Below are 23,688 nucleotides of genomic sequence, written 5' to 3'. Positions count from 1 at the left end.
GTTAGAAGGTAAATGTGAAGATCAGTTGAAACAACTTATATTTGAAAAGAATAAAAATGAGAAGTAAGACAAAATGAGTTATTAACATATTTGATATAAAGTATAATAGCTAACCCATGAATGCAAAAGCATTTTGAAAAACATTTTGAAATGACTGCAAAAGCAATTTGTTAGAAGGTAAATGTGAAGATCAGTTGAAACAACTTATATTCGAAAAGAATAAAAATGAGAAGTAAGACAAAATGAGTTATTAACATATTTGATATAAAGTATAATAGCTCATGAATGCAAAAGCATTATGAAAACATTTTGTAATGACTTCAAAAGCAATTTGTTTGAAGGTAAATGTGAAAATCAGCTGAAAAAACTTATATTCGAAAAAAAAAAATCAGAAGTAAGACAAAATGAGTTATTAACATATTTGATATAAAGTATAATAGCTTACCCATGAATGCAAAAGCATTTTGAAAAACATTTTGCAATGACTGCAAAAGCAATTTGTTAGAAGGTAAATGTGAAGATCAGTTGAAACAACTTATATTCGAAAAGAATAAAAATGAGAAGTAAGACAAAATGAGTTATTAACTTATTTGATAAAAAGTATAATAGCATACCCATGACTTCAAAATCATTTTGAAACACATTTTGCAATGACTGCAAAAGCAATTTGTTAGAAGGTAAATGTGAAAATCAGTTGAAAAAACTTATATTCTAAAAAAATAAAAAAGAGAAGTAATACAAAATGATTTATTAACATATTTGATATAAAGTATAATAGCTCATTAATGAAAAACCATTATTAAAACATTTTGTAATTACTTCAAAAGCAATTTGTTTGAAGGTAAATGTGAAAATCAGCTGAAAAACTTATATTCGAAAAAAAAAAATCAGAAGTAAGACAAAATGAGTTATTAACATATTTGATATAAAGTATAATAGCTTACCTGTGACTTCAAAAGCATTTTGAAAAACATTTTGCATTGACTGCAAAAGCTATTTGTTAGAAGGTAAATGTGAAGATCAGTTGGAACAACTTATATTCGAAAAGAATAAAAATGAGAAGTAAGACAAAATGAGTTATTAACATATTTGATAAAAAGTATAATAGCTTACCCATGAATGCAAAAGCATTTTGAAAAACATTTTGCAATGACTGCAAAAGCAATTTGTTAGAAGGTAAATGTGAAGATCAGTTGGAACAACTTATATTCGAAAAGAATAAAAATGAGAAGTAAGACAAAATGAGTTATTAACATATTTGATATAAAGTATAATAGCTCATGAATTAAAAAGCATTATGAAAACATTTTTTAATGAATTCAAAATCAATTTTTTTGAATGTAAATGTTAAAATAAGATTAAAAATCTTATATTCGAAAAAAAAAATCAGAAGTAAGACAAAATGAGTTATTAACATATTTGATAAAAAGTATAATAGCTTACCCATGACTGCAAAAGCATTTTGAAACACATTTTGCAATGACTGCAAAAGCAATTCGTTAGAAGGTAAATGTGAAAATCAGTTGAAACAACTTATATTCGAAAAGAATAAAAATGAGAAGTAAGACAAAATGAGTTATTAACATATTTGATAAAAAGTATAATAGCTTACCCATGACTTCAAAATCATTTTGAAAAACATTTTGCGATGACTGCAAAAGCAATTTGTTAGAAGGTAAATGTGAAAATCAGTTGAAAAAACTTATATTCGAAAAAAATAAAAAGAGAAGTAAGACAAAATGAGTTATTAACATATTTGATATAAATTATAATAGCTAATTAATGAAAACGAATTAGTAAAACATTTTTTAATTAATTCAAAAGAAATTTTTTTGAACGTAAATGTTAAAATCAGCAGAACAAACTTATATTCGAAAAAAAAAAAATCAGAAGTAAGACAAAATGAGTTATTAACATATTTCATATAAAGTATAATAGCTTACCCATGACTTCAAAAGCATTTTGAAAAACATTTTGCAATGACTGCAAAAGCAATTTGTTAGAAGGTAAATGTGAAGATCAGTTGGAACAACTTATATTCGAAAAGAATAAAAATGAGAAGTAAGACAAAATGAGTTATTAACATATTTGATAAAATGTATAATAGCTTACCCATGAATTCAAAAGCATTTTGAAAAACATTTTGCAATGAATGCAAAAGCAATTCGTTAGAAGGTAAATGTGAAGATCAGTTTGAACAACTTATATTCGAAAAAAATAAAAAAGAGAAGTAAGACAAAATGAGTTATTAACATATTTGATATAAATTATAATAGCTCATGAATGCAAAAGCATTATGAAAACATTTTGTAATGACTTCAAAAGCAATTTGTTTGAAGGTAACTGTGAAAATCAGCTGAAAAAACTTATATTCGAAAAAAAAAATCAGAAGTAAGACAATGAGTTATTAACATATTTGATATAAAGTATAATAGCTTACCCATGAATGCAAAAGCATTTTGAAAAACATTTTGCAATGACTGCAAAAGCAATTTGTTAGAAGGTAAATGTGAAAATCAGTTGAAACAACTTATATTCGAAAAGAATAAAAATGAGAAGTAAGACAAAATGAGTTATTAACATATTTGATAAAAAGTATAATAGCTTACCCATGACTTCAAAAGCATTTTGAAACACATTTTGCAATGACTGCAAAAGCAATTTGTTAGAAGGTAAATGTGAAAATCAGTTGAAAAAACTTATATTCGAAAAAAATAAAAAAGAGAAGTAAGAAAAAATGAGTTATTAACATATTTGATATAAAGTATAATAGCTCATGAATGCAAAACCATTATGAAAACATTTTGTAATGACTTCAAAAGCAATTTGTTTGAACGTAAATGTGAAAATCAGCTGAAAAAACTTATATTCGAAAAAAAAATCAGAAGTAAGACAAAATGAGTTATTAACATATTTGATATAAAGTATAATAGCTTACCCATGACTTCAAAAGCATATTGAAAAACATTTTGCATTGACTGCAAAAGCAATTTGTTAGAAGGTAAATGTGAAGATCAGTTGAAACAACTTATATTCGAAAAGAATAAAAATGAGAAGTAAGACAAAATGAGTTATTAACATATTTGATATAAAGTATAATAGCTTACCAATGAATGCAAAAGCATTTTGAAAAACATTTTGCAATGACTACAAAAGCAATTTGTTAGAAGGTAAATGTGAAGATCAGTTGAAACAACTTATATTCGAAAAGAATAAAAATGAGAAGTAAGACAAAATGAGTTATTAACATATTTGATATAAAGTATAATAGCTCATGAATGCAAAAGCATTATGAAAACATTTTGTAATGACTTCAACAGCAATTTGTTTGAAGGTAAATGTGAAAATCAGCTGAAAAAACTTATATTCGAAAAAAAAATCAGAAGTAAGACAAAATGAGTTATTAACATATTTGATATAAAGTATAATAGCTTACCCATGAATGCAAAAGCATTTTGAAAAACATTTTGCAATGACTGCAAAAGCAATTTGTTAGAAGGTAAATGTGAAGATCAGTTGAAACAACTTATATTCGAAAAGAATAAAAATGAGAAGTAAGACAAAATGAGTTATTAACTTATTTGATAAAAAGTATAATAGCATACCCATGACTTCAAAATCATTTTGAAACACGTTTTGCAATGACTACAAAAGCAATTTGTTAGAAGGTAAATGTGAAAATCAGTTGAAAAAAATTATATTCGAAAAAAATAAAAAAGAGAAGTAAGACAAAATGAGTTATTAACATATTTGATATAAAGTATAATAGCTCATGAATGCAAAACCATTATGAAAACATTTTGTAATGACTTCAAAAGCAATTTGTTTGAAGGTAAATGTGAAAATCAGCTGAAAAACTTATATTCGAAAAAAAAAATCAGAAGTAAGACAAAATGAGTTATTAACATATTTGATATAAAGTATAATAGCTTACCTGTGACTTCAAAAGCATTTTGAAAAACATTTTGCATTGACTGCAAAAGCAATTTGTTAGAAGGTAAATGTGAAGATCAGTTGAAACAACTTATATTCGAAAAGAATAAAAATGAGAAGTAAGACAAAATGAGTTATTAACATATTTGATATAAAGTATAATAGCTTACCCATGAATGCAAAAGCATTTTGAAAAACATTTTGCAATGACTGCAAAAGCAATTTGTTAGAAGGTAAATGTGAAGATCAGTTGAAAAAACTTATATTCGAAAAGAATAAAAATGAGAAGTAAGACAAAATGAGTTATTAACATATTTGATATAAAGTATAATAGCTCATGAATGCAAAAGCATTATGAAAACATTTTGTAATGACTTCAAAAGCAATTTGTTTGAAGGTAAATGTGAAAATCAGCTGAAAAAACTTATATTCGAAAAAAAAAAATCAGAAGTAAGACAAAATGAGTTATTAACATATTTGATATAAAGTATAATAGCTTACCCATGAATGCAAAAGCATTTTGAAAAACATTTTGCAGTGACTGCAAAAGCAATTTGTTAGAAGGTAAATGTGAAAATCAGTTGAAACAACTTATATTCGAAAAGAATAAAAATGAGAAGTAAGACAAAATGAGTTATTAACATATTTGATAAAAAGTATAATAGCTTACCCATGACTTCAAAATCATTTTGAAACACATTTTGCAATGACTGCAAAATCAATTTGTTAGAAGGTAAATTTGAAAATCAGTTGAAAAAACTTATATTCTAAAAAAATAAAAAAGAGAAGTAAGACAAAATGAGTTATTAACATATTTGATATAAAGTATAATAGCTCATGAATGCAAAAGCATTATGAAAACATTTTGTAATGACTTCAAAAGAAATTTTTTTGAAGGTAAATGTGAAAATCAGCTGAAAAAACTTATATTCGAAAAAAAAAATCAGAAGTAAGACAAAATGAGTTATTAACATATTTGATAAAAAGTATAATAGCTTACCCATGACTTCAAAAGCATATTGAAAAACATTTTGCATTGACTGCAAAAGTATTTTGTTAGAAGGTAAATGTGAAGATCAGTTGAAACAACTTATATTCGAAAAGAATAAAAATGAGAAGTAAGACAAAATGAGTTATTAACATATTTGATATAAAGTATAATAGCTTACCCATGAATGCAAAAGCATTTTGAAAAACATTTTGCAATGACTGCAAAATCAATTCGTTAGAAGGTAAATGTGAAGATCAGTTGAAACAACTTATATTCGAAAAGAATAAAAATGAGAAGTAAGACAAAATGAGTTATTAACATATTTGATATAAAGTATAATAGCTCATGAATGCAATACCATTATGAAAAAATTTTGTAATGACTTCAAAAGCAATTTGTTTGAATGTAAATGTGAAAATCAGCTTAAAAAACTTATATTCGAAAAAGAAAATCAGAAGTAAGACAAAATGAGTTATTAACATATTTGATAAAAAGTATAATAGCTTACCCATGACTTCAAAAGCATTTTGAAAAACATTTTGCAATGACTGCAAAAGCAATTTGTTAGAAGGTAAATGTGAAGATCAGTTGAAACAACTTATATTCGAAAAAAATAAAAAGAGAAGTAAGACAAAATGAGTTATTAACATATTTGATAAAAAGTATAATAGCTTACCCATGACTTCAAAAGCATTTTGAAACACATTTTGCAATGACTACAAAAGCAATTTGTTAGAAGGTAAATGTGAAAATCAGTTGAAAAAACTTATATTCGAAAAAAATAAAAAAGAGAAGTAAGACAAAATGAGTTATTAACATATTTGATATAAAGTATAATAGCTCATGAATGCAAAACCATTATGAAAACATTTTGTAATGACTTCAAAAGCAATTTGTTTGAAGGTAAATGTGAAAATCAGCTGAAAAAACTTATATTCGAAAAAGAAAATCAGAAGTAAGACAAAATGAGTTATTAACTTATTTGATAAAAAGTATAATAGCATACCCATGACTTCAAAAGTATTTTGAAACAAGTTTTGCAATGACTACAAAATCAATTTGTTAGAAGTTAAATGTGAAAATCAGATGAAAAAAATTATCTTCGAAAAAAATAAAAATGAGAAGTAATAAAAAATGAGTTATTAACATATTTGATATAAAGTATAATAGCTCATGAATGCAAAACCATTATGAAAACATTTTGTAATGACTTCAAAAGCAATTTGTTTGAAGGTAAATGTGAAAATCAGCTGAAAAAACTTATATTCGAAAAAGAAAATCAGAAGTAAGACAAAATGAGTTATTAACATATTTGATAAAAAGTATAATAGCTTACCCATGACTTCAAAAGCATTTTGAAAACATTTTGCATTGACTGCAAAAGCAATTTGTTAGAAGGTAAATGTGAAGATCAGTTGAAACAACTTATATTCGAAAAGAATAAAAATGAGAAGTAAGACAAAATGAGTTATTAACATATTTGATATAAAGTATAATAGCTTACCCATGACTTCAAAAGCATTTTGAAAAACATTTTGCAATGACTGCAAAAGCAATTTGTTAGAAGGTAAATGTGAAGATCAGTTGAAAAAACTTATATTCGAAAAGAATAAAAATGAGAATTAAGACAAAATGAGTTATTAACAAATTTGATATAAAGTATAATAGCTTACCCATGAATGCAAAAGCATTTTGAAACACATTTTGCAATGACTTCAAAAGCAATTTGTTAGAAGGTAAATATGAAGATCAGTTGAAACAACTTATATTCGAAAAGAATAAAAATGAGAAGTAAGACAAAATGAGTTATTAACTTATTTGATAAAAAGTATAATAGCTTACCCATGACTTCAAAAGCATTTTGAAACACGTTTTGCAATGACTGCAAAAGCAATTTGTTAGAAGGTAAATGTTAAAATCGGTTGAAAAAACTTATATTCGAAAAAAATAAAAAGAGAAGTAAGACAAAATGAGTTATTAACATATTTGATATAAAGTATAATAGCTTACCCATGACTGCAAAAGCATTTTGAAACTGACAACGAACAAATAGCAAAGTCATCCCCATCAGATTTACAGCTCACAGTGTCACAATTTGGTGTGATAATTTCAGCCTTTAACGATGCAAGATCTAGTTGGATCGCAAATATACCTGGCAAAGTAGCTAAATCTCTTCCCAAGAAGAATGATTTTATATTTCCCACAAGTTTATCAGATGTTACATATAACTCATCTAAAACTTTGAACTGGAACTCCACCTGTGTATTAACTTCAAGAATTGAAGTGAAAGATCCCTTTTCACCGAAAATCATAAAAATCTGGAATTCAAAAAAAAGAATTACATCATCTTGAAAAAATTGTTTGAAAGGTAAAAATGCAATAAAAAGATAAATAAAATCGATAATACAAATTTTCTGGACATATTAGCTTTCTTCTGTTCAATCTTATGTAAGCAAATTGGAGCATAGCAATTTGCCACGTCGAGCCAAGTCGATTCTTCGACGTGGCTACACCCCTCCCTAAATGTTAATTTATTAATGATATTTTAGGATATATACGTATCAGCATCTAGCGTTTTGTTCTTGCAAAAAAATCATAATGAGCCCTCCCTCCATGGATATTCAAAACATAAAATGATAAATTTAGAAAATAATATTTTTAGGAAGATGTTCAATGAATGCCCCTCTCTTCTAAAAACATTTCTAAAAACAGCCCTTCTGAAATTATGGCAGTTATTGGCTTTTGCGTTTATAATGTTAATACTTCAATATTACAATTCTGTGTTGAGGCGAATGGAGCCTATATACTAGATATTTATCTATATTTACATAGATATATGTTTTTATATTTTCGTATCTAATTTATTTTGTTTTCATATCTAAATTTGTTATTATATCTAATTTATTTTGTTTTTATATCTAAATTTATTATTATATCTAATTTATTTTGTTTTTATATCTAAATTTATTTTGTTTCTACATCTAAATTTATTTTTATATCTAATTTATTTTGTTTTTATATCTAAATTTATTTTTATATTTCATTTATTTTGTTTTAATATCTAAATTTATTATTATATCTAATTTAATTTGTTTTTGTATCTAAATTTATTTTGTTTTTATATCTAGATTTATTTTTATAACAATTTTTTTTTCATATCTAAATTTATTATAAGCCTCTTCACATTTCTCTAATCTGTTTGGTTTTTGTAATAAAATTGTTAACAGAGTTGACTGCCAAATATTTTAGCTTGTCTTGGCTTAAACTTGAGCGAAAGTAAATCTTGCTAGTTTTGAATTACAAACAACACTTTCTGTTTTTGGCACTAGACCAAACAGGAGCGGCTAGAATTTACAAAAGAAGGGGGATTTAAATAGGACCATGAATTAACTAAATTAACTTTTGCTGACATTAGATTATTAGCTTAACAATAGTCTCGTAATTGAGGCAAGTGGGGTTCCACAAAATATTGGTCAATATTTTTGTTGATTTCTAAATAATAGACGATCGTCAAACTGAATATTTTGAAAGATTTTTCTATGAAACAAAATCGCAATCTTTATTTTAGATATAATAATAATAATAATAATATATGGAAAACCCATCGTATACAGTAAATGTACAATGGCAAGAGTATACAAAATAGTGCAAAAAGAGGAAACCAAAAGAAAACACACTAAAAATTAACAACAAAAGCAACAACTTCTTAAATAGTATACAAAATAGTACAAAAAGAGGAAACAGAAAGATAACATACTCAAAAATAACAACAGAAACAACAAATTCTTCGAAAATAACAGCAAAGACAACAACTTCTGAACGGAGAAAGAAAAAAAAAGAAAAAAAGGGAAACAAGAGGGAAAATTAAACAATCAAATTTGCCCACTCATGCTTTAACAGTACTGGTTTTATTTTTTGCCGGGTAATATAAATCTCAACAGCTAGATTTGGGTCAGCTAGGTTGTAGCGCCGAATCAGAAAACAATTTTTTGTCCATGGTGGCAATTTTCGTAGGTACTTGGCAAAACGGAAAAACAAAGAGCGGTATTTAGACTTTTCAGGGTTTGCCAATAATTTCCAGAAATGGGTCACATATAATATGAGTGGCAGAGCGGTAGCGCTGTAAATACTTACCAGTAGTGGACTGTTAAATCTCAGAATGGATTTCACGATCAAAGCATAGGAGCTGCAAATCTGCCGTTCAAGATGTGAGATCAGGTGCCACGGTGTGAGATCATTTTGTCACATGCAAAGCACAAGTGCAAATCACAAGGTGGAAAAATAAAACCTTTACAACGGAGGTTTCAAGCCTCTACATACAAAAAACTGTATTTTCTTTGGAAAGGATTGGTAAGTGAGCAGGATTTATTTTATTTGTTTTTACTGTTTTGTTTCTCTTTTTCAAGGTGTCCTTATTTATGAAAATTACACTGTCGATATTCCATTTTTTTTCCAAACCCTGAATTAGAAGCCCCTTATAGATCACTCAACCACTAAGACCAGTCAACCACTAAGAGACTTGTCACCAATCAATTTCAAACGTATACTCCCATTCTGAGCCCTAGGCCGAACCATACTTACAAATGAGCGCAATGCTGAGGTTAGCCTAATGTATTCATCGGAGCCACTATTTTCAAATGACACATCCCACTTATTCTTCAACATAACAGTAATTCTGAACTCGGCATAGGCAGACAGTGATGTATCTGAAATTGTGAAGTAAAAGTTGACATTGGACGAAGGAAAATTATGTTAACAGAATGGTTGTAGGGATGTTAATTAGCTAGGGGCCTTGACCACATTTTTTTTTTTTTACAGAAGACATAAACTTAAATAGAAGGAAGCTAATAGAATATTTTTTCCCCCAAAATAGAAGAAATAATAATGAAAATTCCAAACAATCAGTAAAATCACGCTTCGAGTTGAATTAGGTTGAATCCATGTGAAAAATATCCTTCCAAAAAGTGACGTAAAACAAAAGTTAAGTTAAAGAAGACAGTTATATATTTGACACAATTAGATTCAGCAGAAATAATAGTTTTCGCTATGGCATACATCTTAATAAAAAATTTCTGTTTTTGAATTTCTTTTGAGTTCTTTCCGTTCTTCCGTTCTTCATTTACAGTTTTCCGTTCTTCATTTCCGTTCATCAATTTCCGTTCTTCATTTACAGTTTGTTACAATAAACTGTTTGATCAAAGACTCTCCCAAATTTGAGACATACTACTATTCCCTCCTTCAACGCCCAGTTTTCACATTAAAGTTTTATATTTTAATAGCAATAGTTCAAGAATAATAATCATAGCTGATCAACTGTCCCTGTGAATTTTTATTCAGAGGTCTCATTGTGACAAAATATCACAAAAATATCACAAACAAATTATAGGTTCATCATTTCCGTGGTTTTCAACGCAAGTTCTTCTAATTAATTTTGTTTTCACTCCATTGTCTCCCATGGAACTGAGTTTTGCCCAGGGGTTAGGATTCCACAAAAAATAGTAAAGAATTTGCATAATTAGTAAAATGAGAAATATTTCATTTAAATTTTGATATAAAAAAGCTCTTATTAGCAATTAATTCCCATCCACTTATGGGGAATATCCAGGTGGCACTCGCGATGCCCCCCTCACTCTTCAACCAATTATCCCGATAAGCATGAAAACTTAATCTTTTATATTATGCAAAAAACTGCGATAAGAGGGAAGTTATCACCCCCATAACACACACATTGCAGGTTTATTCAACAATACTCCCACGAATGAAGAAAACACACGAGCGCACAAAAAACTGTCTCTATATTTACGAAGTTCATGAAGTGCTTGAAAATTTGGGAATAAAAATAAACTCCCCTCCCCGTCCTACCTACACCACAATGCATTTGTACCACCCCTAATATCTTATAAGCAATTATAAATAATTGAACATAATTTTATAAATCTTCAAAAGAATCAGACTAGTTAAATTTAGCTTTAAAATCAATATAATAAATATAACAGATTTTGGTTTTAAAATAAGTGCATCCTTAGAAGGGAGTAAGCCACTGCACAGGATTGTAGCTGAAACTTGAAATTTGTACACTGAACAGGATTGTACACTGAAACTTGGAAGCTCGGTATTTATTTCTTTCCAGTAATTTTAAATCGAGCAGCTGTCTCTGAATCATCAATTGTTAGCTTTTCTCCCTCGCTCTTTGGGATAAAATTTTTGTTGTGTTAGGACACTAGAGCTTTTAATTTCGTTGAAATGAGCCTACTCCAATATCATAGGACCATTCGTTAAATACAATCTGCCCTTGGGTTAAGAAACACAGAAACAAGCAAATAACACGGTCGCCACATCGCTTATAGATTGCCGGCAGAGGTAATCCCGGAAATCCTTCCCTTGACGCGTTCAAGAGAAGGTATAACAAGTCCCTCAGTGTTAGAAAATGATGTAACTACCAGGACTAGTGGCATATCATCATCTGTGATGGAGCCGTGAAGCCTGTAAATATGACTATGTGAGCAATCTTCTTTTTAGGGTTTTTGTAAATACAATTTACGGTTTTCGACGATGTGAAATTAAAGGATGAAGTTTTCCGAGGGACATAAAGAGCGAAGTTGAAATTTAAAACGAACAAAAATTATTAGTACCCAGCCTATCTAAGATATAACAATAAAACTAATGCAAATAAATCAACTGGAGATATTTCCGTATGCTTGTAAGATTACAGAAAACTAGTGCTCTACTGAAAACACAAAAGCCAAGTTTAAAATACAAGAATATTGATTTAGGAGCTAAAAGTAAATACATAGCTCCACAACAACCAACTAATCTGTAACGCTTTTCAAAGTCTTACAGGAACTGTGATATCAGTAACTTTCAGTATACAATTAAAATTATTTTAAGAACTAAGGCATAAAAATAATATGTTTAAATTCATTAAACAGCCTAGAAAATAATGAATTGATATATCGAGTAACATCTTGGTTTCACCTAACTCTATTCGAACTGAAAAACAGATCAACAGTAACATGAACTCTGACAACCCAGTCATTTCTCTCTAAAAAACGAAGAATTTCAAGTTGGGATACAAATTCTAAAGCGATTCTGTAGTCTTAATATTAATGAAGATTCCTTCCCTTCGAACTGTCTACAAAAAAATTATGAAATTTCCTTTTCAGATACAAAACGACAGTCAATCATTGAACTGAGCTCGTTGTGCAGAATTGATTTTCTGTAATCCTACAAACATAAAGAAATACCACCAGTTGATTTAGTTGCACTAGTTCTATTGATGTATGTTAAATAGGCTGGGAAGTAATAATTTTGTTCGTTTTAAGTTTTAATTTTGCTCTTTACTACCCTTGCAAAAACTTTGTTTTCTTTTTATATTAATCTCTGCTCGTTTTTGATACCACCTCATAGCGAAATGCCACCAGTGTATTTAGTTGCAGTAGTTTTATTGATATATGTTAGATAGGCTGGGAACTAATAATTTTGTTCGTTTTAAGTTTCAATTTAGCTCTTTACTACCCTTGCAAAAACTTTGTTTTCTTTTTATATTAATGTCTGCTCGTTTTTGATACCACCTCATAGCGAAATACCACCAGTTGATTTATATGCACTAGTTCTATTGATCTATGTTAAATAGGCTGGGAAGTAATAATTTTGTTCGTTTTAAGTTTCAATTTTGCTCTTTACTACCCTTGCAAAAACTTTGTTTTCTTTTTATATTAATCTCTGCTCGTTTTTGATACTACCTCATAGCGAAATACCACCAGTTGATTTAGTTGCACTAGTTTTATTGATATATGTTAGATAGGCTGGGAAGTAATAATTTTGTTCGTTTTAAGTTTCAATTTTGCTCTTTACTACCCTTGCAAAAACTTTGTTTTCTTTTTATATTAATCTCTGCTCGTTTTTGATACCACCTCATAGCAAAATACCACCAGTTGATTTAGATGCACTAGTTCTATTGATGTATGTTAAATAGGCTGGGAAGTAATAATTTTGTTCGTTTTAAGTTTCAATTTTGCTCTTTACTACCCTTGCAAAAACTTTGTTTTCTTTTTATATTAATCTCTGCTCGTTTTTGATACTACCTCATAGCGAAATACCACCAGTTGATTTAGTTGCAGTAGTTTTATTGATATATGTTAGATAGGCTGGGAAGTAATAATTTTGTTCGTTTTAAGTTTCAATTTTGCTCTTTACTACCATTGCAAAAACTTTGTTTTCTTTTTATATTAATCTCTGCTCGTTTTTGATACCACCTCATAGCGAAATACCACCAGTTGATTTAGTTGCACTAGTTTTATTGATATATATTATATAGGCTGGGAAGTAATAATTTTGTTCGATTTAAGTTTCAATTTTGCTCTTTACTACCCTGGCAAAAACTTTGTTTTCTTTTTATATTAACCTCTGCTCGTTTTTGATACCACCTCATATCGAAATACCACCAGTTGATTTAGTTGCACTGGTTCTATTGATATATGTTAGATAGGCTGGGAAGTAATAATTTTGTTCGTTTTAAGTTTCAATTTTGCTCTTTACTACCCTTGCAAAATTTTTGTTTTCTTTTTATATTAATCTCTGCGTGTTTTTGATACCACCTCATAGCGAAATACCACCATTGTATTTAGTTGCACTAGTTCTATTGATGTATGTTAGATAGGCTGGGAAGTAATAATTTTGTTCGTTTTAAGTTTCGATTTTGCTCTTTACTACCCTTGCAAAAACTTTGTTTTCTTTTTATATTAATCTCTGCTCGTTTTTTGATACTACCTCATAGCGAAATACCACCAGTAGATTTATTTGCACTAGTTTTATTGATATATGGTAGATAGGCTGGGAATTAATAATTTTGTTCGTTTTAAGTTTCAATTTTGCTCTTTACTACCTTTGCAAAAACTTTGTTTTCTTTTTATATTAATCTCTGTGCGTTTTTGATACCACCTCATAGCGAAATACCACCAGTTGATTTAGTTGCAGTAGTTCTATTGATGTATGCTATATAGGCTGGGAAGTAATAATTTTGTTCGTTTTAAGTTTCAATTTTGCTCTTTACTACCCTTGCAAAAACTTTGTTTTATTTTTATATTAATCTCTGCTCGTTTTTGATACTACCTCATAGCGAAATACCACCAGTAGATTTAGTTGCACTAGTTTTATTTATATATGGTAGATAGGCTGGGAAATAATAATTTTGTTCGTTTTAAGTTTCAATTTTGCTCTTTACTACCCTTGCAAAAACTTTGTTTTCTTTTTATATTAATCTCTGCTCGTTTTTGATACCACCTCATAGCGAAATACCACCAGTTGATTTAGTTGCACTAGTTCTATTGATGTATGTTATATAGGCTGGGAAGTAATAATTTTTTTCGTTTTAAGTTTCAATTTTGCTCTTTACTACCCTTGCAAAAACTTTGTTTTCTTTTTATATTAATCTCTGCTCGTTTTTTGATACTACCTCATAGCTAAATACCACAAGTAGATTTAGTTGCAGTAGTTTTATTGATTTATGGTAGATAGGCTGGGAAGTAATAATTTTGTTCTTTTTAAGTTTCAATATTTCTCTTTACTACAATTGCAAAAACTTTGTTTTTTTTTTATATTAATCTCTGCTCGTTTTTGATACCACCTCATAGCGAAATACCACCAGTTGATTTAGTTGCACTAGTTTTATTGATGTATGTTAGATAGGCTGGGAAGTAATAATTTTGTTCGTTTTAAGTTTCAATTTTGCTCTTTACTACACTTGCAAAAACTTTGTTTTCTTTTTATATTAATGTCTGCTCGTTTTTGATACCACCTCATAGCGAAATACCACCAGTTGATTTAGTTGCACTAGTTCAGTTGATGTATGTTAGATAGGCTGGGAAGTAATAATTTTGTTCGATTTTAAGTTTCAATTTTGCTCTTTACTACCCTTGCAAAAACTTTGTTTTCTTTTTATATTAATCTCTGCTCGTTTTTGATACCACCTCATAGCGAAATACCACCATTGTATTTAGATGCACTAGTTTTATTGATGTATGTTAGAGAGGCGGGAAAGTAATAATTTCGTTCGTTTTAAGTTTCAATTTAGCTCTTTACTACCCTTGCAAAAACTTTGTTTTTTTTTTATATTAATCTCTGCTCGTTTTTGATACCACCTCATAGCGAAATGCCACCAGTTGATTTAGATGCACTAGTTTTATTGATGTATGTTAAATAGGCTGGGAAGTAATAATTTTGTTCGTTTTAAGTTTCAATTTTGCTCTTTACTACCCTTGCAAAAACTTTGTTTTCTTTTTATATTAATCTCTGCTCGTTTTTGATACTACCTCATAGCGAAATTCCACCAGTTGATTTAGTTGCAGTAGTTTTATTGATTTATGGTCGATAGGCTGGGAAATAATAATTTTGTTCTTTTTAAGTTTCAATATTTCTCTTTACTACCATTGCAAAAACTTTGTTTTCTTTTTATATTAATGTCTGCTCGTTTTTGATACCACCTCATAGCGAAATAGCATCAGTTGATTTAGTTGCACTAGTTCTATTGATGTATGTTAGATAGGCTGGGAAGTAATAATTTTTTTCGTTTTAAGTTTCAATTTTGCTCTTTACTACCCTTGCAAAGACTTTGTTTTCTTTTTATATTAATCTCTGCTCGTTTTTGATACCACCTCATAGCGAAATACCACCAGTTGATTTAGTTGCACTAGTTTTATTGATCTATGATAGATAGGCTGGGAAGTAATAATTTTGTTCGTTTTAAGTTTCAATTTTGCTCTTTACTACCCTTGCAAAAACTTTGTTTTCTTTTTATATTAATCTCTGCTCGTTTTTTGATACCACCTCATAGCGAAATACCACCAGTAGATTTAGTTGCACTAGTTTTATTGATATATGGTAGATAGGCTGGGAAATAATAATTTTGTTCGTTTTAAGTTTCAATATTGCTCTTTACTACCCTTGCAAAAACTTTGTTTTTTTTTTATATTAATGTCTGCTCGTTTTTGATACCACCTCATAGCGAAATAGCATCAGTTGATTTAGATGCACTAGTTCTATTGATGTATGTTAGATAGGCTGGGAAGTAATAATTTTGTTCGTTTTAAGTTTCAATTTTGCTCTTTACTACCCTTGCAAAAACTTTGTTTTCTTTTTATATTAATCTTTGCTCGTTTTTGATACCATCTCATAGCGAAATTCCACCAGTTTATTTAGTTGCACTAGTTTTATTTATATATATTCTCTAGGCTGGGAATTACTAATGTTTTTCGTTTTAAGTTTCAATTTTTCTCTTTACTACCTTTGCAAAAACTTTGTTTTTTTTTTATATTAGTCTCTGCTCGTTTTTGATACCACCTCATAGCGAAATACCACCAGTTGATTTATTTGCACTAGTTTTATTGATATATGTTAGATAGGCTGGGAAGTAATAATGTTGTTCGTTTTAAGTTTCAATTTTGCTCTTTACTACCTTTGCAAAAACTTTGTTTTCTTTTTATATTAATCTCTGCTCGTTTTTGATACCACCTCATAGCGAAATTCCACCAGTTGATTTAGTTGCACTAGTTTTATTGATGTATGTTAGATAGGCTGGGAAGTAATAATTTTGTTCGTTTTAAGTTTCAATTTTGCTCTTTACTACCCTTGCAAAAACTTTGTTTTCTTTTTATATTAATCTCTGCTCGTTTTTGATACCACCTCATAGCGAAATACCACCAGTTGATTTAGTTGCACTAGTTCTATTGATGTATGTTAGATAGGCTGGGAAGTAATAATTTTGTTCGTTTTAAGTTTCAATTTTGCTCTTTACTACCCTTGCAAAAACTTTGTTTTCTTTTTATATTAATCTCTGCTCGTTTTTTGATACTACCTCATAGCGAAATACCACCAGTAGATTTAGTTGCACTAGTTTTATTTATATATGTTAGATAGGCTGGGAAGTAATAATTTTGTTCATTTTAAGTATTAATTTTGCTCTTTACTACCCTTGCAAAAACTTTGTTTTCTTTTTATATTAATCTATGCTCGTTTTCGATAATACCTCATAGCGAAATACCACCAGTTTATTTAGTTGCAGTAGTTTTATTGATATATGGTAGATAGGCTGGGAAATAATAATTTTGTTCTTTTTAAGTTTCAATATTTCTCTTTACTACCATTGCAAAAACTTTGTTTTCTTTTTATATTAGTCTTTGCTCGTTTTTTGATACTATCTCATAGCGAAATTCCACCAGTAGATTTAGTTGCACTAGTTTTATTGATTTATGTTCGATAGGCTGGGAAATAATAATTTTGTTCGTTTTAAGTTTCAATATTTCTCTTTACTACCCTTGCAAAAACTTTGTTTTCTTTTTATATTAGTCTCTGCTCGTTTTTGATACCACCTCATAGCGAAATACCACCAGTTGATTTAGATGCACTAGTTCTATTGATGTATGTTAGATAGGCTGGGAAGTAATAATTTTGTTCGTTTTAAGTTTCAATTTTTCTCTTTACTACCCTTGCAAAAACTTTGTTTTCTTTTTATATTAATCTCTGCTCGTTTTTGATACCACCTCATAGCGAAATACCACCAGTTGATTTAGTTGCACTAGTTTTATTGATATATGTTAAATAGGCTGGGAAGTAATAATTTTGTTCGTTTTAAGTATCAATTTTTCTCTTTACTACCCTTGAAAAAACTTAGTTTTCTTTTTATATTAATCTCTGCTCGTTTTTGATAACACCTCATAGCAAAATACCAGCAGTGGATTTAGTTGCACTAGTTTTATTGATGTATGTTAGATAGGCTGGGAAGTAATAATTTCGTTCGTTTTAAGTTTCAATTTTGCTCTTTACTACCCTTGCAAAAACTTTGTTTTCTTTTTATATTAATCTCTGCTCGTTTTTGATACTACCTCATAGCAAAATAGCATCAGTAGATTTAGTTGCACTAGTTATATTGATTTATGTTAGAGAGGCTGGGAAGTAATAATTTTGTTCATTTTAAGTTTTAATTTTGCTCTTTACTACCCTTGCAAAAACTTTGTTTTCTTTTTATATTAATCTCTGCTCGTTTTTGATACCACCTCATAGCGAAATACCACCAGTTGATTTAGTTGCAGTAGTTTTATTGATATATGTTAGATAGGCTGGGAAGTAATAATTTTTGTTCGTTTTAAGTTTTAATTTTGCTCTTTACTTGACTTGCAAAGCTTTCTTTTCTTTCTTGTTAAATTAATCTTTGCTCATTTTTGATACCACCTCATAGAGAAGTCAAATAAAAAAACGAGTTTTTTTCAACTGAAAGTAAGGAACGACGTTAAAACTTAAAAAGAACAGAAATTATTCCGTATATGAAAGGGGCTGTCCCCTCCTCAACGCCTCGTTCTTAACGCTTAAGTTTTTTACTGTTTAAAAAAATAACAGTTGTGAGAAAGTCAAACTTAAGCGTAAAGAGAGAGGCGTTGAGGAGGGGACAGCCCCTTTCATATACGGAATAATTTTTGTTCTTTTTAAGTTTTAGCTTCGTTCCTTACTTTCAGTTAAAAAAAAACTTGTTTTTTTATTTAATTTTTGAAAGCTTTTGAATTGTTGCGGGTTTTGATTTCGGCTCACCGTACATGAATAATTAAAACAAAATTTGCATATTAATTTATTTGGTTACATGGCTTTCTCGAAACTTGTATTATTTTATTTATGAAAATTTTTAATAGTAATAAAATATCCGTAAATTACGAATTAACTTACATAACGAACTTCTATATTCATATATTTTTAATAAATATATTAGGGGGCTCGCCTACTAGTCAATACCTCGGTCTTTAAGCTAAAGTTCGAATTTTGTTCCATTTTCTTTAAAAATGACCCCTTAATCACAAAGGCCGTTATTTAGAATAAATAGCCCTTATGAAAGTACTAAAAATTATTTGGCTTAAAGAGCGAGGTACTGACTTGGGGGTGAACCCAATCATATGCGTAATATTTTCTGTTCGTTTTAAGTTCTGATGTTACTCCTTATTTTCAGTTGGAAAACATTCCTTATTACTTTTTTACCTTTTTCTATCACTATATAGCTCAATTTTCAGTTATCTCTGTCATTTTCACTTTATTTCAGAAAATTGGCTTAAAAAATTTGACCCTCCCCCACACAGAGGATTTTGACAAAATTACCCCATTCGTTTTTGGTATGGATTTAGTGATCTACTAAGATTGTTGTTGCAAACCATGAACTGGATGACCTCTATTCCCTTTTGAATCACGATGCTAGGCAAAATACCTAGGCGGGGGATGCTGAAAAATGAGTGTATCACATTTACAAAAATAGTGAAACTGAACAAAAACTGGAAATGATTATATAGAAGGGACAAAGCCATAACTGAAACAAACAAGCAGGAATCGAACACAAGACACTGTAATTTGAAGTCCAAAGCTGTACTAATAGAATGCCTCTAACAATCTAATTTAATGTATTGGTTGTAACTTAATTGTGCAGTTTATTAAGGGGGTTTGGAGGAGGAACATACGGGAGGTGTTTATACAAACCTCCAGTGAAGGGTTTTGGAACATAATCATTATTACAATGGTGACATCGTTCTCTGCTTTCAAGTTTTTCTACTTAAGAAGTGACACCAAAAGTGTTGTTTTTAGTGCTGTATCACACAACCGGATAGTAGAATTAATATAAATCACATAGATATGAGCAAAAGCTTTCAAAGAAGCCATAAAACGTTACTCTAAAAAGTTCTAATAGGTCACTAACCCCATCTCTTAAACTTGAGACATGGCACCGAAAATGCCGTTTTTAGTGATTTGGAACTTGCTGATGGAAGAATTATAGGAAGGACGTAGAAATGAGCCATATCTTGCAAATCGATCTAAGATACCTGTGATACCAATACGCCCATGCCAATACGCGTGATATCAACACGTCCAATACAGATACAGGGTACAGCCTTTTCTCCAGGGAATATTGAGAGTCATATCATCACCAAAACCACAGATAACTATTGAACCATGTTGAAAAAAATGGCTCTCTTAAAATTTTGATTGGATAACTTTTGGGGGAGGAGTGCTAGTTGCCCTCCAATCTTTTTGGTCACTTAAAAAGGTACTACAAAATTTAATTTCCACTTAAATGAGCCATTAAACCTCTCTCTATGACATTCTCGTTATTTGCTAGCCCTGGTGGAAAAAAAGGAGACACATCAGTGCTACCCATGCAAAAAGTAGTTTTCCGTGGTGTTCACCAAGGAGAACTGTAAGTGTCCTATTTCAGGTTTTCGACCATGATGAATCCAGTGGTACACTTCTCTTTTCGATATGACTCTATTTCCAAGGGGTTCCAGGCTATTTTTCTAAATCAACATAAATTTCTTTTCGCAGTAAACTTTTATTTTTAAGATTAACAAAAACAATAGTTACCATTCCTGATTCAGTGCAATTCTTTGGCAATTCAGATGGCAATTCTTTTGAACTAGGTAGTTTTTATTAAACCCTTTTTTCAACTTTTGGTTACTATGGGCCGTAGTTCGCTCTTTACTAGGTTGCAGCTACTGCTGCAACAATGATCGGCTTCAAACCTGTGCGATATGGTCTCTGATTTGACAAATATCTTATGGCATAAATCTCATCAATACTAATCACACTATTGTGGGTATTTTGCCTATGTTTCAAATTGGAGGCATTTTTTCTTATTTCTATATTTTAGTTGTTCGAAACGTAACTGTTGTTGGGTTGTCAAAAGGGCATACAAATATGTAATATCTCAGGAGAAGCTAAGAGTATTAAGTTGAAATTTACAGGAGAGGTTAAGGGGGACGTAAAACTAAGTCAAAATACACTCTGTGCATCCAGATCGTAAAACGGATATATCTGCATCTATCTCATGAACGGCTAAGGGTATTATGTAGAAAATTTTAGGTAAAACTGAACTAAATTCAAAAATACTATGAGTATTCACGTAGTCAGAATAACGTATCTCTAATAGGTGCTTGTCTGTTAAACGAAACACATTTAAGAATTACACTGTGTAAGATCCGACAAAACCGGTTTGCCTATCTGAAATTGGTTACGATTTGCATGTTTTGAGTGAGAGAAACTACGATATATGTATTTTTTGTTGCATAGTTAATATATAGAGGCGGTTAGGAGCTAAGTTAGATTCGGTTAGGTAATTGATATAACACGTTCTGCACGGTCTGCTTTCCGTAATTCTTTGTCGTAGTTTCCATAATTTTGTTTCTACAGCATTATATTATCATTATGTTTTTGGTGAACCTAATTTCACTGCTTGGGTGTTTTTCGCTTAACAGACAAGTACCCTATAATATCTTAGGAACAGCTAAGCACGGCTATTAAGTTAACATTCCAGAAAACAATGAGGTTGATGTTGAACCAAGTCAAAACTCCCTATATACACCGAGTTTATCAAAGATGCACACGTGCGGTATCTCAGAACGGATGTTATTAAATTAAACTTAAAATGAACAGAAATTACCACAAACAAGAATAAGGCCAACATATTCTAAGTCTACTAAATACCAAAGACGTATTTGCGCTAAACTTAAAAAAGGGATTTTTAAACGTGTTTTTATAACGTTATTAAATCCAAAATTACCGAGACGCTCATGAACAAATCGGCTGTCCTCTGCCAAAACCAAGTATCTACAAAAAAATCGATTTTGAGTTAAGGATGGATCTCCCCTAATCTTAACACGGCGAATCCAGTGGTGAAGTCAGAATTTTTCTAACTGCTATAGTTGCTGAGATACCACCTAGTATCTACATTGATAGAAACGTATTTTACCGGTTTTCCACAGCCAAAACCTTGTATGCACATACTAGAATTTTAAAACCTAGTATCTACATCCAGCAGGAAAATGGGTGGCAAAACCTAGTATCTGTAGCGAAAACCGAGCAGACGAAACCAAGCATCTACGGATTTCGCGAATCAACAGCAAAATTTCATCATTATCATCACTTTCTTCTTTTTAATTTTTGGAAAGAACAACAACGAAGACTGAAGAATAATGATGGGTTTCACTAATAGAAGAGGAGAATTATTTGCAAGACTCGCTGTGCAAATAGCAATGCAAAGAGTTAAAAAAAAAATGCAGAGTAAGTAGAACTTGTATTTTTGTGTCTGGGTAAAATTATACTTTAGCTACTTTTGGCTATCTTGGAATGGGGTTAGGTTAGGAAAAATGAAACTTTCAGAGATGGGTCTACAGGCTAAAGTATTTTCCGGGAAGGTATTTTGAAGTACCTACCTCCACTCCTTCTCCCTTTGGAGGGTCCTGGAATTTGCCTACATCTATACCTATTGAATTTTCGACAGAAAAATATTTACCTTAATTTTCAGTTGTCAGTTTATTTTTCTCCGGCTTTAATTCTGAAAATGCAATTCCTGTTATTTCAATGGAATTTTAAGCCATATCAATGGTGTTTTTCAAAATATTAGGTAATGTAGTGGTATATTCTTAAAACCTTATAAATTGGGATTGAGCAAAGCTGTGAACCTAAAACTAATTTTGTTGTGCTTCATTTAACCAGAAGATATATTTTGAAAGGTTTCCCTTTTATAACACACAGATTTTTAAAGGTCATCAAAGGTCAGGATCCTCTAGAGGGAGATGGATTGGAGGTAGGTACTTCAAAATATCTTCCCGGGAAATTGCCTGTAGACCCATCCTTGTAAGTTTCATTTTTCTAACATAACCCCTTTCCAAGATAGCCAAAAGTAGCTAAAGTAAAATTTTACCTTGCTTTTGTCTGAACGTGACTTACAGGGGGGCTACAATATTCACAGGTTCAATTTATGTAGTCTCTGTTAGAATGAAATACTGACTTCAAGTAGAGGACCAGGCTTATAGATCATTATCTACTCTACAACCCTAGACCCAAACGGCTTTCTTCCATTCAGTATTTCTTGAGATATTTCAAGATATTGAACCTGTGAAGCATATTAAGCTACCGTAGCCCTCCTGTAGTAGACCAGACCTTGGTAAAAAGATTGTGTTAACTTGAATCAGCTCAGATATAGGAAGAGGAGCGTTACAAAGATTTTTGGTCTTGGGTATCTCGCGGGGTCGTGGGTACTGCAATCTCATCCCTAAGCCGTAAAAACTACCTTGTCGAGTTAATCCTACAAAACGACTGATTTCAAAGTTCATTTCTAGATTCGGTTTGTCTATTAACATTTTTTGCGTTACTCAAAGATTTCTTCCGTTTTTTGGTCTCAGCAATTTGGGCTTTCTGTTTCACTAAGCTGGAACCATCTTGTATCCCATTTGTACTATGCTCCACTAAGGTATTACTATTTTCATTGGCTAAAGAATTTCTGATAAATCTCGCCAACTGTCACAATATTTGCCCTCCTGAGCAACATTTGATTTTTATCCCAGGCCGCAAAGGATTGAATCCTGTCGGCAAAGTCATTTGGCAGTTTTAAAAAGGCTAAGAACTCAAGAAAACAATAATGCTGAGTTTTTACAATTGGAGGTGCTGACTCACTACAGCCTATAGGAATTTTCACAAAAAATTATGAATCTAGTACAAAAAAAAAATATGCATTAGAAAATGGAAAAGACAAATTATGTATTTCCTATTTCAGGTTTGGCCAAGCAGTTGCAGGCAGGGATGTAGTCGTTGGACAACCTACTGCTGTAAGAAGCTCAGCTGAGCAGACGACAGCTTACGAAGATACCCAGATTGACAAAGACCCTTCTGTTAATGAGTCTGAACTTCTAGGGTTTCATGAATTGCAACCATTATTAACTGATGATGTCTTTGAACTAGAGCCA

At 30.3% G+C, this 23,688-nt stretch overlaps 1 protein-coding gene across 1 annotated transcript in view; it reads right to left on the bottom strand.

The window, feature by feature from the left end:
• Window positions 1-23,688, bottom strand: part of LOC148953483 (uncharacterized) — a 208,442-nt gene that overhangs the window by 82,362 nt on the left and 102,392 nt on the right. Inside the window, exons 14-15 of the mRNA XM_089087977.1 lie at window positions 9,506-9,630; window positions 6,935-7,242 (exon numbers count right to left, since the gene is read on the bottom strand). Of these exons, the coding sequence (XP_088944103.1) occupies window positions 6,935-7,242; window positions 9,506-9,630 (433 nt within the window). The remainder of the gene's footprint in view (window positions 1-6,934; window positions 7,243-9,505; window positions 9,631-23,688) is intronic.

The sequence above is a fragment of the Artemia sp. Qi Xiang Cuo genome, chromosome 4 (assembly GCF_049724085.1).
Source record: "Artemia sp. Qi Xiang Cuo chromosome 4, ASM4972408v1, whole genome shotgun sequence".
NCBI classification, from domain to species: Eukaryota; Metazoa; Arthropoda; class Branchiopoda; order Anostraca; family Artemiidae; genus Artemia; species Artemia sp. Qi Xiang Cuo.
Note: the sequence above shows the minus strand (reverse complement) of the source record. Positions and strands in the feature narration are given on the sequence as shown.